Here is an 11,564-nt window from a genome sequence, read left to right on the forward strand (position 1 = left end):
GTTATAGTGGGTTTATAGAGGCCACATGCTCTGGACTGAAGACTGGTACGGACTGGGAATGTGAGAGATTTTAACTACAGGAGCCACTCCAAGACAAAGGGCTTTTCAATAATCAAGCACAGTTACTCATTCCCCAGAAATATTATTATTATTATTATTATTATTATTAATTGTATTTATCCCCCACTCTTTAGAAATGCTCTCAGAGTGAGACATGTTTTTTTTCTACACAGCATCAAGTGCTTTCTTCTGCTAACTCTTCTCTCAGCTTGTTTGATGAAAGAAAGCAGGAGCAGCAGTGCAATTCCAACCTGCCAGCCAAGTCCCAGCAAAGCTCACAAAGCTTAAGTAGGGTCCCAAATTTGAAAGCTCCTTTTTGGCACCATTTTTCTCTCCCACCACCATGTGCTATAACTCTTTGCTTCAGTCTGTCCCAAAAATGGTGCCACAGAAGTGATGCCCTGTGCCCAAGCCTCACAAGAGTTTCCCAATTGCCACTGCAAGTGAAAAGCGCCAGCAGTAAGGGAGTGAGCTCACATGGGCAGGCAAAGAGCAGGAGACGCCACTACACAAAATGATCAGCGAGGCTGTGTGGTGGTTTTTTGAAGACCCTGAAAAGAAGTTACATGCAATCCTTATCCGCACCATGGTCCTAAAGGCTGCTGGTTCCCCTTGTCTTTCTTGCACACCAATAATTTGATTGATGGGAGCATAGCGAGATGCTCCCATCAATATCACTCGATTTGGCAAAGATTATCACACAATGTTGTACAATGTCGTGTGAAAATCTTTGCCAAATCGTGTCATCTTTTCCCCCCAGTGTGATAAACTCCAAACATAACTGTGTTTTGCACAGAATTCCAGGCTATGTTTTAAGAAGTGCATTGAGTTCATGCAGACAACCTTAGTGCTTTTCCTGTGTGAACGGAAAGTATGCCTTAACATAATCCTAAACCTTTCCTTCATTTATATGCTACAAGAGCTTATCAATAAAATGGTAACAGGCAGTTTTCAGGGAAGCTTCACTCTGATCTTCTTACTGAAGAACCTCGTTAAACTTCCAAGGAAAGCCCAAGTTTCCCTGGACGCAGTTTGAAAAACAAAAAGAATGAGAAATGGAATTTACACAAGATTGGCATCTTTTCCCACTTTCACAAGAGTCTTGCATCCCTAACTCCAGTGAATGTGGAGGACCCACTGTAGTTATTTCTCTTGTAGAATATCTCTTGTATTGCTGTCAACACTCTTCAATGCAAAGGCTCTTGAGAGTAAGGAGTAAAGCATACAGAAATAGTAGTGTTATGCTTAACAGAGGGAATAAGAAAAGATCTGGAGAACTCGCTCAGAGCATGCAAATGGATAAAAAAGAAAACAAATGTGCAGACATACCTGGGTCACAGACAGGTAATGTTTGTGTTGCAGTATTGCAGATACTCACAAAGATACACTCTAAACAAGCATGCAAGGAATTGTTACTTTTATTCATCTTTCAGAAAGCAGCAAGGCTACAAGCCTCACAGGATGCCATGACTTTGAGGTTCTTCCCCACAGCTTTTTAAATAAAAATGTTTCCATATGAGAGGAATCTAGAAGCACTTCCTGTGTACTATATTGGGCCCAACTTCAGCATATTCTTCCTTGGAAATCCACATCTCCTGGAAGGCAGAGAGGGAAGCAAGAATAGATCCTCCCATCCAAACAGAGATCTTTCGGTCAGAAGGTGCTTGGACCAACACTTCAGTGTCCTTGGGAGCCATGCGAATCAGCTCCTTGGTTAAGCGTTCAGAAATTCCAGGAAAGAGACTAGAGCCACCTGAAAGGAGCACATTGGCGTACAAAGTGGTCCTTAAGTCGATGTCACATTTCATGATGGTGTTGAATAGGAGTTTATCAATTCCTGGGGCTTCCATGCCAATGTTAGAAGGGCGAAAAAGAGTCTCAGGGCAACGAAATAATTGGTTGTGGATCTTAATGATCTGCCCATCAGGCAGTTTCCAAGTCTTCTCTATTGCAGTTGGCTTTTTAGCCATTTCTTCTTCTGGGTTCAAGCAGACATAGCACAAGGCTTCCTTGATGATTCGCACAATTTCCCTCTCAGCTGTGCTCACTAAGGCAATGCCACTTTCTCTCAGGATCCTCATGAGATATTCTGTGAGATCCCGGCCCGCCAGGTCAAGCCGGAGAACCGCATGAGGCAAGCAGTAGCCTTCAAAGATTGGGACAGTATGGGTGACTCCATCACCAGAGTCCATCACACAGCCTGTGGTGAGCCCTGCAGCATACAGTGCCAACACAGCCTGGATGGCCACGTAAAGGGCTGGTACCTCAAATTTTTCAAAAAGCAGTCGCGTCATTTGTTCACGATTGGCCAGTGGGTTTAGTGGTGCCTCGGTTATCAGTGCTGGTCTGTTGCAGGAGTTTAGCTTCAATTCATTGTCATAAACATGTTTCCAAATTTTCTCCATATCTGGCCAGGAGGTGACGATTCCATGTTCCACTGGGTATCTGAAATGCAAATAAAAGAATATGGTGGTTATCTATTAACAAATTTGACATGCCGACTACTTTAGCATTCCCTAGTTACAAATCTATCACTCATAAGCAGACAGTAAAAGCACATTGTAAACTTTTTTGGATTACTAAATTTGCCCATATTGGCATTGAATGTACCTCCTAAGTACTGGGACTGTCTGCAATAAATATATCAGAACATCCTGAACCAGGACATTATCAAAGTCTTAAATATCCCATGAAGGTCACAGCTCTGTGACAAATGTGAATCAATTTGAACAAGCTTTATTGTTAAGGACTCCAGCTAAGAAACTTGGAAGTTGCTTCTCTGAAAAACAAAAGGTTCTCCAACATGGTTTAACGTTCTTAAAGCTACAACTCCTAGGTTTTGGATTTGTTTGTTTTTTAGTGTGGTGGGTTAGTTATGATAGTTAAGCCTATTTCATTTGTACAATAACAGTGTGTGGAATTACCAGTATATTTTCTGGGGATTCAATGCCAGGTAAGACAGAGAGGCCTCAGTCACTGCGCCACCGTTGTAATAGAATATGAAAAATGATCAAACTGTTTTTAATTAACTTTCTTCTGTGCAAAGTGTTTATGATGGTGTATGAAACTAAATACACTGCAGCCACAGAGGAATACTCTGGGTAACCATCATTCCATGAGAAACAACAGTTCTAAATTTCTGCCCTGCTATTCTGCAACACATGAACACTTTTTGTGTAATATATTGAAATAGGCTGTGAAATTTCAAGAATAAATTATACCAAGATTGTAAATTTGCAAAATGCTCCATTTATTTCCCCTATGTTTTATTGTTTTCAGCATGGGGTGGGCAAATTTAACAGGCTGGGAACCAAGTTTTGTCAACTCAGGACCTGTGGTAGACCACTTTCCAACTAAAATGGGTAGGATTTCAGAACTATGAGTGGCTGCTTTTGGCTTTGGAGAAAGAAAACATAGAAATGCCCTGCTTTAAAGGAGAGATGTCACTCTTGAAGGCTTCTGGAACCGCAAATCTTATTATGAACAACATTTTGCTGGTAGTAGTGAGGTGGTCAAAGAGGGCTCAGAAATGGATGAGGGAGCTGCATGATGCCCCCAGGCTGTGTATTACCCTCCATATTCCTGTCAGGGTCACATGCAAGAGATTTGTGGGGCCACAGCCAAAGGTCTAGAGCCACCCTATCATGAATAGGCTCAGTTTCATCATTTTGGAAAATCAACACCATCTAAACAACAATTAGGCTTTATAAGATTCAATCAAAGGCCTAAATGCTCCATGAGAGATAGAATGGGAGTAAGGACAGATAGAGAAGCCTATAGGCCAAATCTAGACCTTGGGCCAAACGTAGGTTTCAGCTACTAGCCTGATTGTATTCTGTACATCAAATATACTCACCTTGTCTGTATCACACTGGCTTTAAATATATATATAATGCCTAAGGTTTTTTTCTGATCCATTAGGGTTCATCAAGGCTATACAATCATAGCATCTTGGTTCTACTTTAAGTGCCATGAACAACATCCTCTAGACTCCTGGGATCTGCAGTTTATGCAGGGATATTTTAGAATTCTCAGCCAGAGTTTTTTAGTGCCTCATCAAACTACAAATCCCATGCTTCCAGAGTGCAGCCATGCCTGTTATAATGGAATCATGGTGTTATAACTGTTGTGTGATAAAGCCCTTTGGAAGGTCAGGCCCATCCCACACCTGCCATCCTGGTATTATAATTATTATTAAGCTTTATTACAACCTATTACAACCTCTCTTAAGAATACAGTACTACATTTAAAGATTTTGTTATAGACACTTAGGTGTAAAACAACTAGGCCTGTATCTGATTGCTAGTCCCAAACACCAGAGATCCACTGAAGCAATGGAATTCACCTAAGTTTTGATTTACCATTCAAAAATTGATCTGATGGGTCCACTCTAGCTGGGACCAGCAAGTGGCCTTGAGACCCTTTTTGTCAGTTTAACACATAAACAAAAAAATAGTTTCCAGCTCTTTTATTTTCCCTAAGTCTGGCCTTTTTAATTTTCTGCCAGAGATGAATGAAGGATATGATCTTTCCCATCCAGCCTCAAGTTCCATTTACAAAATCTAACCAGATTGGCAGCTGAATCATATTGAAATGCAACAGTGCTCCAACCAAGTGACGAAGGACAATTTAGGATTAGGCCTAATGACTCATACAGCTCTTTCCTCCAACTTTGTTGTTCCTATTTCCAACCATTTGTTGCCAGAGGTGGCTGCCACAGTGCCCAGTTACAGTCTTCTCTGTCCAGAGAGGGAGAAACCAGCAGTCAGACAGATTTCTGCAAGAACTCAACTCTTCCTTGAGAGTCCTTCTGCAAGGACCTACCATCCAGCTTCCAACTCTGACCACAAAAAGAACAGTGCACAGGTACCCCTCCTTTTGTCTAAGCCCTTCCATATCACAGAAGATGAAGTCCAACTATTAGTTTGAACAGCACCATGGGAAGATATTTTACCTTCTGTCTACTTAGGCATAGTGCAGCTGCAAGAAGGAAGCAAACCAGCAGTAGTAGATAACACCTCTAACTTTCCTCCTCAACTGACGCTGCAGCTATTTCAGTGGGCTGCCTGAACTGTTTTGATGTAGCTAGTTCATTATAAGCACTAAACGTATTATCTCACTCCTCTTCTCCATCTCCACCTTCACCTGACGTCATATCATAAATTGTAGGCTGGAGGGCAGAGGCTGTCATATTATCTGTAAGCATCCCCGGAGGAAAATCTCTGATTAAGAACAGGATATAAATACTTTAAAATAGTGGTTTCCAATCTTTGGTCCTCCAGGTATTTGGGACTTCAACTACTAGAAGACCCAGCTAGCTTGGTCATTAACCAGGAATTCTGAGTCCAAAACATCTGGCGGATCAAAGATTGGGAACCATTGCTAGAAAGAAAGAAAGAAAGAAAGAAAGGTGATGCTGCTCCTGTCCAAGCAGTCTCCACTGCTTTGTAGCCACACAACTTTCAGGTTAGTCAACACTTATCCATTCCTGTGGTTCACATTTCCCACTGTGTTCTGAGCACCTGAGGGAGAGGATTCCTCTTTTGGCTTGCGCTTCGTCTCCAATATAGTAGTCCTTCTGGCCAGCACCCAGCATCACAGACTTGGCCTTGGGGCGGCCTATCAAGTTGGTGAAGATGACACGTGGTTCCTTGTCCCCAGCAACACCGGCTTTGAGCAGACCTGAGCCATTGTCTAATACTACAGCTGGTGGCAGCTCACCCATCCCTGGGCGATGGTTTTGCTTCTGCCTGTTCCTGCTCAGGGCACTTGCCCCTCAGTGGGTCTGTCTTTTACTGAGGGAAGAGTAAGGGTAACAATCTCCCAAGTCCTGTGTTGCTGGCTCTATTGTGACTTGCATGTTGCTATGATACCTTCTCATCAAGCTTAGTAAGACTGAATATTTTATCTGAATGAGAGATGGTCAAGGCACAAATCTTGCTTCCTATGTATACAGAAGTCAATCTTTCATGCTTCAAGAACTGTGAGATCATGATTGTCCCCTTCCCTTAACTGGGAAATAATCATAATACAGTGTGAGAAAGTGTTGCTGTTTCAATAAGGACTTAATTTCTTTCCTCTTTGCTCACCTTTGGAAGAAAACCTTTAGATAATGATCAGGTTACCCTCTCCATGGTTTACAGAAGCATAAATGAACAGACACAGCGTGGTGCTGTAAACAGAAGAGGATTCTAGAATTTCAGTCCTGGAAAGTTTATCAGGCCTACACATTTATCTTAAAACAGTGCTTCTCTGACAATGATTTTTCTCTAATGTGCCAGGGACCGGCACTAAATTTGTGACCATTGGGTATAGTTTTATTTTTTCTTTCCTGGAAACTTGCCAGGGACTGGCAGCCAATGGCTCAGGAAGCAGCCCCAATCCAGGGACCAACACTTTGGATAGCACTATCTTAAAAGAGTTTCCATACATTAAGCCCACTAGAGATCCAACCAATAATCTTCAGCACTCTGAGAATTCTTGTTTTTAAAAAAGCAAGTTTGAAAGTGTTTGTACAATGCCTGGTGAAATGTCAGAAGCCAGAAAAGATCTGACTGGGATTCTAGTCATCAAGAGGGTTGCTGCAAAAGCTCCATTGTTTCTGAAGGCTCTATGCAAAACATCTGTTGCTTCTGGGTGTTCTGAGTGGTTCTCTGCCATTTGGGAGAAACATTTTTGTAGGGATTCATTGGGTTCTAAGGGGTCTAGTGGGGCCCAAAGAGCCCCTGAGAGATCCATGTAGCTTGGAGGTAGCACAATGCCCACCCAAAACACACTGCAGAAATAATCCAGTTTGAGACCGCTTTACCTGCCCTGGCTCAGAGCTAGGGAATCCTGGGAACTGTAGTTTTGTGATACATTTAGCCTTCTCTGTCACAGAGTTCTGGTGCTACAGCACCAGAACTCTCTGACAGAGAAGGCTAAATGTATCACAAAACTACAGTTCCCAGAATTGCCTAACCAGGGTAGTTAATGCAGTCTCAAACTAGATTGTTTCTGCAGTGTATTTTGAACCCTATATGTTAGGCCTCACAAGCTTTCTTTTAAGAGAGGAGCAGTTTTTATGCTGGCATGGCAGTGTTAGGGCACTACACTTTACAGAAATAAACCTTTGAGCCTCAGCAGTTTTGAGGCCTGAAGGGTGCAAGTGTATGGTATTTATACAAATCTCACTCTGCAAAGATAGATCAGGATACGTGGGTGGTGTGATGGTGGTTGTGGGTAGTTGATGCCACTGCTCCAGCTGGCATTTTTTGTTAACTGGAGATGATACTTCCCCACAAGGGAAATAAATGGGGCAGGGAGTGGGAGGTTGCAACCAGGGGTTTGGGCATGTGATCTTCCTCATCACATTTTTCACACCCCTGGTCTATATAGGATTACAAACAGAGACATACTTAGAGGAGATGATGATGATGATGATGATGATGATGATGATGATATTTATTTGTATCATCCTTTCACCCCAAACCTGGGACTCAGAGCAGCTTACAATTTAAAATAACAGTACACAAAACTGATGCATTAAAATAGAATTAAATTATTACAGTATTAAAACAGATAACTCATTAAAGAAGTCACTATGACCAACCAGTCCTATTTATTTCAGTGATTGTTCTTTCTTCTTTTCTTGTCACATCCTATGTTAGAACCGAAACATTTGGGCATGTAATTCTATGTACTTGTGTCCCCTTTCTTCCCATGATACAGCAGTGCTTTTGCTACAAGAAACAGAAAACAGAAGATTGAGAAGCCTCCCCCCCCCAAAAAAAATGTGTGTAAATGATGCTTTGTTCTCTGTAATGGTAGAATGATATCTTGCTGTGATTGGTTCTGTTCTGTGTCTTAGAAAGTGAAGTACACATAAGGCTGCATCTACACTGCAGAAATAATCCAGTTTGACCCCACTTTAACTGCCATGGTTCCATCCTATGCGATCCTGGGATTTGTTGTTTGCTGTGGCACCAGCACTCTCTGACAGAGGAGCTACATGTCTGACAAAACTACCAATCCCAGAATTCCACAGCATTGAGTCATGGCAGTTAAAGCGATGCCAAACTTGATTATTTCTCCAGTGCGGATGCAGCCTAAAACTGTCTCCTGGCAAGACTTACCTGGCAATAAGTCCCAAACTTAGGAGTTTATCACAGTGGGGCTAATTTCAGCATTAAATAGAGATTAAAGCGCATTTAAAGCATCCCACAAATAAAGCAAAAATGGTGAGTAATTGCTTGAATGATTATCACACTCAAATGCGCAAATACTGTAGTGATATTGGAAATGCATTGTTACTGAAATCCCGAAAGTAAAAAGATGTGTGTTAATGCTTCTTTGTGACCACTTTAATGGCAGCTTTTGTGCAACGTGTGAAATCGTTTCATGTAATTACACAATTTTTCCAAGATATTCATGGGATAAACTCCCGATCTCCTTCATGTGACAAACTCCTTACATAGGATTACATTAAAGTACAATAACATCAAAAACCCACAGAACAGCAATACCTTTAATTGGACAACCGAAATGTGCAAAATAAATTATGTAAGCTTCTGAAGCTCCTCTGGCTTCTTCAACAGGCAAAAGTGTTAAGAATCATACAAGAGGAAAAATATATATAAAATGATGATATTAAGCGTAGGCTTGCATTTTCTCAAGAAAACAGTGTTCTTTGGAAGGATATCCATGCAAGCAAGTCCCTCCTCCTTCTGGCCATGAGGCAATGGGAACAACAAAGCCTCCCAAAATCCAGGAGATAAAATTTTAATTTCATTAGTAATGCAAAATAATAATAATAATAATAATAATAATAATAATACCAAAATACTTCTTTTAAGATCCCAGATGTCTCCATCCTTTGTGAAGGCATAGCCCTTTTTGGTCAAGCAGAGAACACTGGATTTCTCACAGTCCCTTGAGTCCCTAAATATAAATATAAATTAAATAAATAAATAAATTGGAAGAAAGCATGATTGAGTCCCTAAATTAAAATTAAATATAAATTGGAAGAAAGAGGAGGTATAAGAAATGAATAATAATAATAATAATAATAGGTGTTGTTTTGCCAAATCTACTCCCAAGTTTAAAAACAAACAAACAAACAAACAAACACCTTTAACCTTTGTTAGAAATGATTCTAAATAGAAACCCCAAAGGATTGTACTGTAACACTATTTTCCCAGGAAAGAAGGAGACCGTTGTGCCTAGACATGTTTCCGTAGTGTAGTGGTTATCACGTTCGCCTAACACGCGAAAGGTCCCCGGTTCGAAACCGGGCGGAAACAGTTGGGAAACTCTTTTCTTTCCTTAAAATAATTAAACAACAAATCACTGAAGTCAAACCTTTGGCTTGAAAAGGGTATTTACCACAGGAGTGATTCCCAGAGTCGTGTGCATACAGGAGAGCATTCCTAGTGTAAGCAATGCTTCAGGATTCACCTTTTTTCCCCAATGCACTCTAACTATACTCTTTTAAAGACCATTCTGTCTGGCTTTCTTTTTCTGCATTTTGTGCACATGCAGAAGCAGATTAATAATAGAAAGTTTCCAAGCTTGCATCCACACTGCAGAAACAATCCAGTTTTGGGACCGCTTTGACTGCCCTTGGCTCAGTGCTAGGGAATTCTGGGAATTGTAGTTCTTTCTCTCAATCTCTGATAGAGAAGGCTCAATGTCTCACAAAACTACAAATCCCAGGGTTCTCTAGCATTGAGCCAGGGGGCAGTTAAAGCGGTCTCAAACTGGATTATTTCTGCAGTGTGTTTTGGAACCATAGTGCTTTGTAAGGCAGCTTCATATTGAAGGGTGTTTTAAACAGGGATGTCACAACCACAAAGGAGGACAAGGCACCTCAAAATGGAGGGCAGTCAAGAAAAATGTAAGAGATTAAAAAATAAAAGCTAAAAACAATCACACAGAAATGTGAATTAGTCATGCTCAAACTGGAAGACACAATTTGAAACAATTCCTCCTGGACAGGAGGTCGAAATGGAGGACGTGTCCTGGAAAAGGAGGACGTGCCTGGTTCTGCATTGCATTACATAGATACTACACATATTCGTAATTGATGTGTATATTCTCTGTATATTACAAATGTATTTATTATGAATTGAAGAGAGAACCCTCCAATTCTGGTGAAAAACCAAGCCATTCAAAGTATAAAAGAGCCCTGTGTTGTGTTTCCGCCCGGTTTCGAACCGGGGACCTTTCGCGTGTTAGGCGAACGTGATAACCACTACACTACGGAAACCCACATAGGAGAACTGTGGCAATGATCTCCCACGTGAAGTATAGCTGCACCAAGTATTACCCAGACAGTGGAAAGCATCTATTAAATCACCACTTCCTCACTCCACGAATTAATCACACTGTAGAGATAAATACGTAGTCCAGTTTGAGACTGCTTTAACTGCCCCGGCTCAAAGCCATGGGATTCTGGGATTTGTAGTTTTGTGTGACATTTACCTTTCCCTGTCAGAGAGCTCTGGTGCTGCAATAAACTACAATTCCCAGGATTCCCCTAGCATTGATCCAGGGCAGCTAAAGCGGTCTCGAACTGGATCATTTCTGCAGTGTGTTTGGGACCTTTAAACCCCCAAATTCTGTCTTGGTCAATAAATAAAAGGTTTATCACTGCTTTTTGTGGATATTTTGGATGTTGTTGTGCTTTGAGACAGGGCCAACACGGCCACCCTTGTATATATTGCCCAAAAATGCCACAACATGGAGTCATGTCAGTTAAAGCGGCGTCAAACTGCGTTATTTTTGCTGTGCAGACGCAGTCAGCGGCTTCTGATATCTCTCACGAGGCTACACTGTGGCGCGCAAGTGGTTAACCTTAATAGGGAACCACATTTCCCATCATGCTTTGCTCCAAAACAAACGCGCGACGTATATGTATGCGGGCGCTAAGCATCATGGGAGGTGTAGTTCACAACCTTGTGGAAACCCCCCCCCCCCGCCGCTTCCAAGCTAGAATTTGGCGCCGCCCCGCCTCCATTTTCGACACTATTCCATCCCAACGGCTTTCTTTTAGTGCCCTGGGAACGGAAGTGAGATTACTAGAGCCACGGCCGGCCTTTTAGAGGAAGCGGCCAGCAGCGTCGCGTCACCACAAAATGGCTGCCTGAGGAGGGCTAGCGGGGGTTTGCGCCTGCCTTTCCCAACCTCCTCCCCCCCTTCGCCGCTTCCAGGTGTGTCTGCCCTCTCATTGGGAAAGGGGTGACTGGACGCGACCATTTGGCCTGCGCGGGGGGAGAGGGGGAGATAAGGCACAAAGGAGGGCGAATGGGATAGGAAAAAAGGGGGCGGGAGAGGACCTGGGTCAGACATGACTGAGCTGTTTGGAGGCTGTTTTGCTTTTTAATCAATATATGTTTTTATTTTATTTCCAAAACACATTCAGCAAATCTATATAAACATGTGTCTTACCAGATTTCTTTCTAATAAGATCTATGCAATATGCATATATATATATTCATAATATATTCATATATATTCATATATAT

At 41.9% G+C, this 11,564-nt stretch overlaps 2 protein-coding genes and 2 non-coding genes across 7 annotated transcripts in view; 2 read left to right on the top strand and 2 right to left on the bottom strand.

The window, feature by feature from the left end:
* Positions 1-1,467: 1,467 nt before the first annotated feature.
* On the bottom strand, positions 1,468-11,206 carry ACTRT3 (actin related protein T3). 3 transcript variants are annotated; one of them, XM_042456536.1, is made up of 3 exons: positions 11,119-11,206; positions 8,877-8,979; positions 1,468-2,505 (listed from the first exon to the last, which is right to left on the bottom strand). In XM_042456536.1, the coding sequence occupies exon 3, from the start codon at positions 2,463-2,465 to the stop codon at positions 1,587-1,589; it is 879 nt and encodes a 292-aa protein (XP_042312470.1). In that variant the 5' UTR covers positions 2,466-2,505; positions 8,877-8,979; positions 11,119-11,206; the 3' UTR covers positions 1,468-1,586. The 3 variants fall into 3 exon arrangements, with proteins under 3 accessions (XP_042312470.1, XP_042312471.1, XP_042312468.1); XM_042456537.1 differs by lacking the exons at positions 8,877-8,979; positions 11,119-11,206 and adding an exon at positions 6,150-6,195; XM_042456534.1 differs by lacking the exons at positions 8,877-8,979; positions 11,119-11,206 and adding an exon at positions 5,583-5,844.
* Positions 9,269-9,341, top strand: TRNAV-AAC. The gene has a single exon. It is a non-coding gene; the product is annotated as a tRNA-Val (tRNA).
* TRNAV-AAC lies at positions 10,234-10,306 on the bottom strand. The gene has a single exon. It is a non-coding gene; the product is annotated as a tRNA-Val (tRNA).
* MYNN (myoneurin) overlaps positions 11,059-11,564 on the top strand; it is a 17,124-nt gene continuing 16,618 nt past the window's right edge. The window contains exon 1 of one of the 2 annotated variants that reach the window (XM_042456528.1): positions 11,059-11,249. The gene's annotated coding sequence lies outside the window, so the exon portion shown is untranslated. The remainder of the gene's footprint in view (positions 11,250-11,564) is intronic. The other variant, XM_042456526.1, reaches the window with a different exon arrangement.

This window comes from Sceloporus undulatus, chromosome 3 (genome assembly GCF_019175285.1).
Source record: "Sceloporus undulatus isolate JIND9_A2432 ecotype Alabama chromosome 3, SceUnd_v1.1, whole genome shotgun sequence".
NCBI classification, from domain to species: Eukaryota; Metazoa; Chordata; class Lepidosauria; order Squamata; family Phrynosomatidae; genus Sceloporus; species Sceloporus undulatus.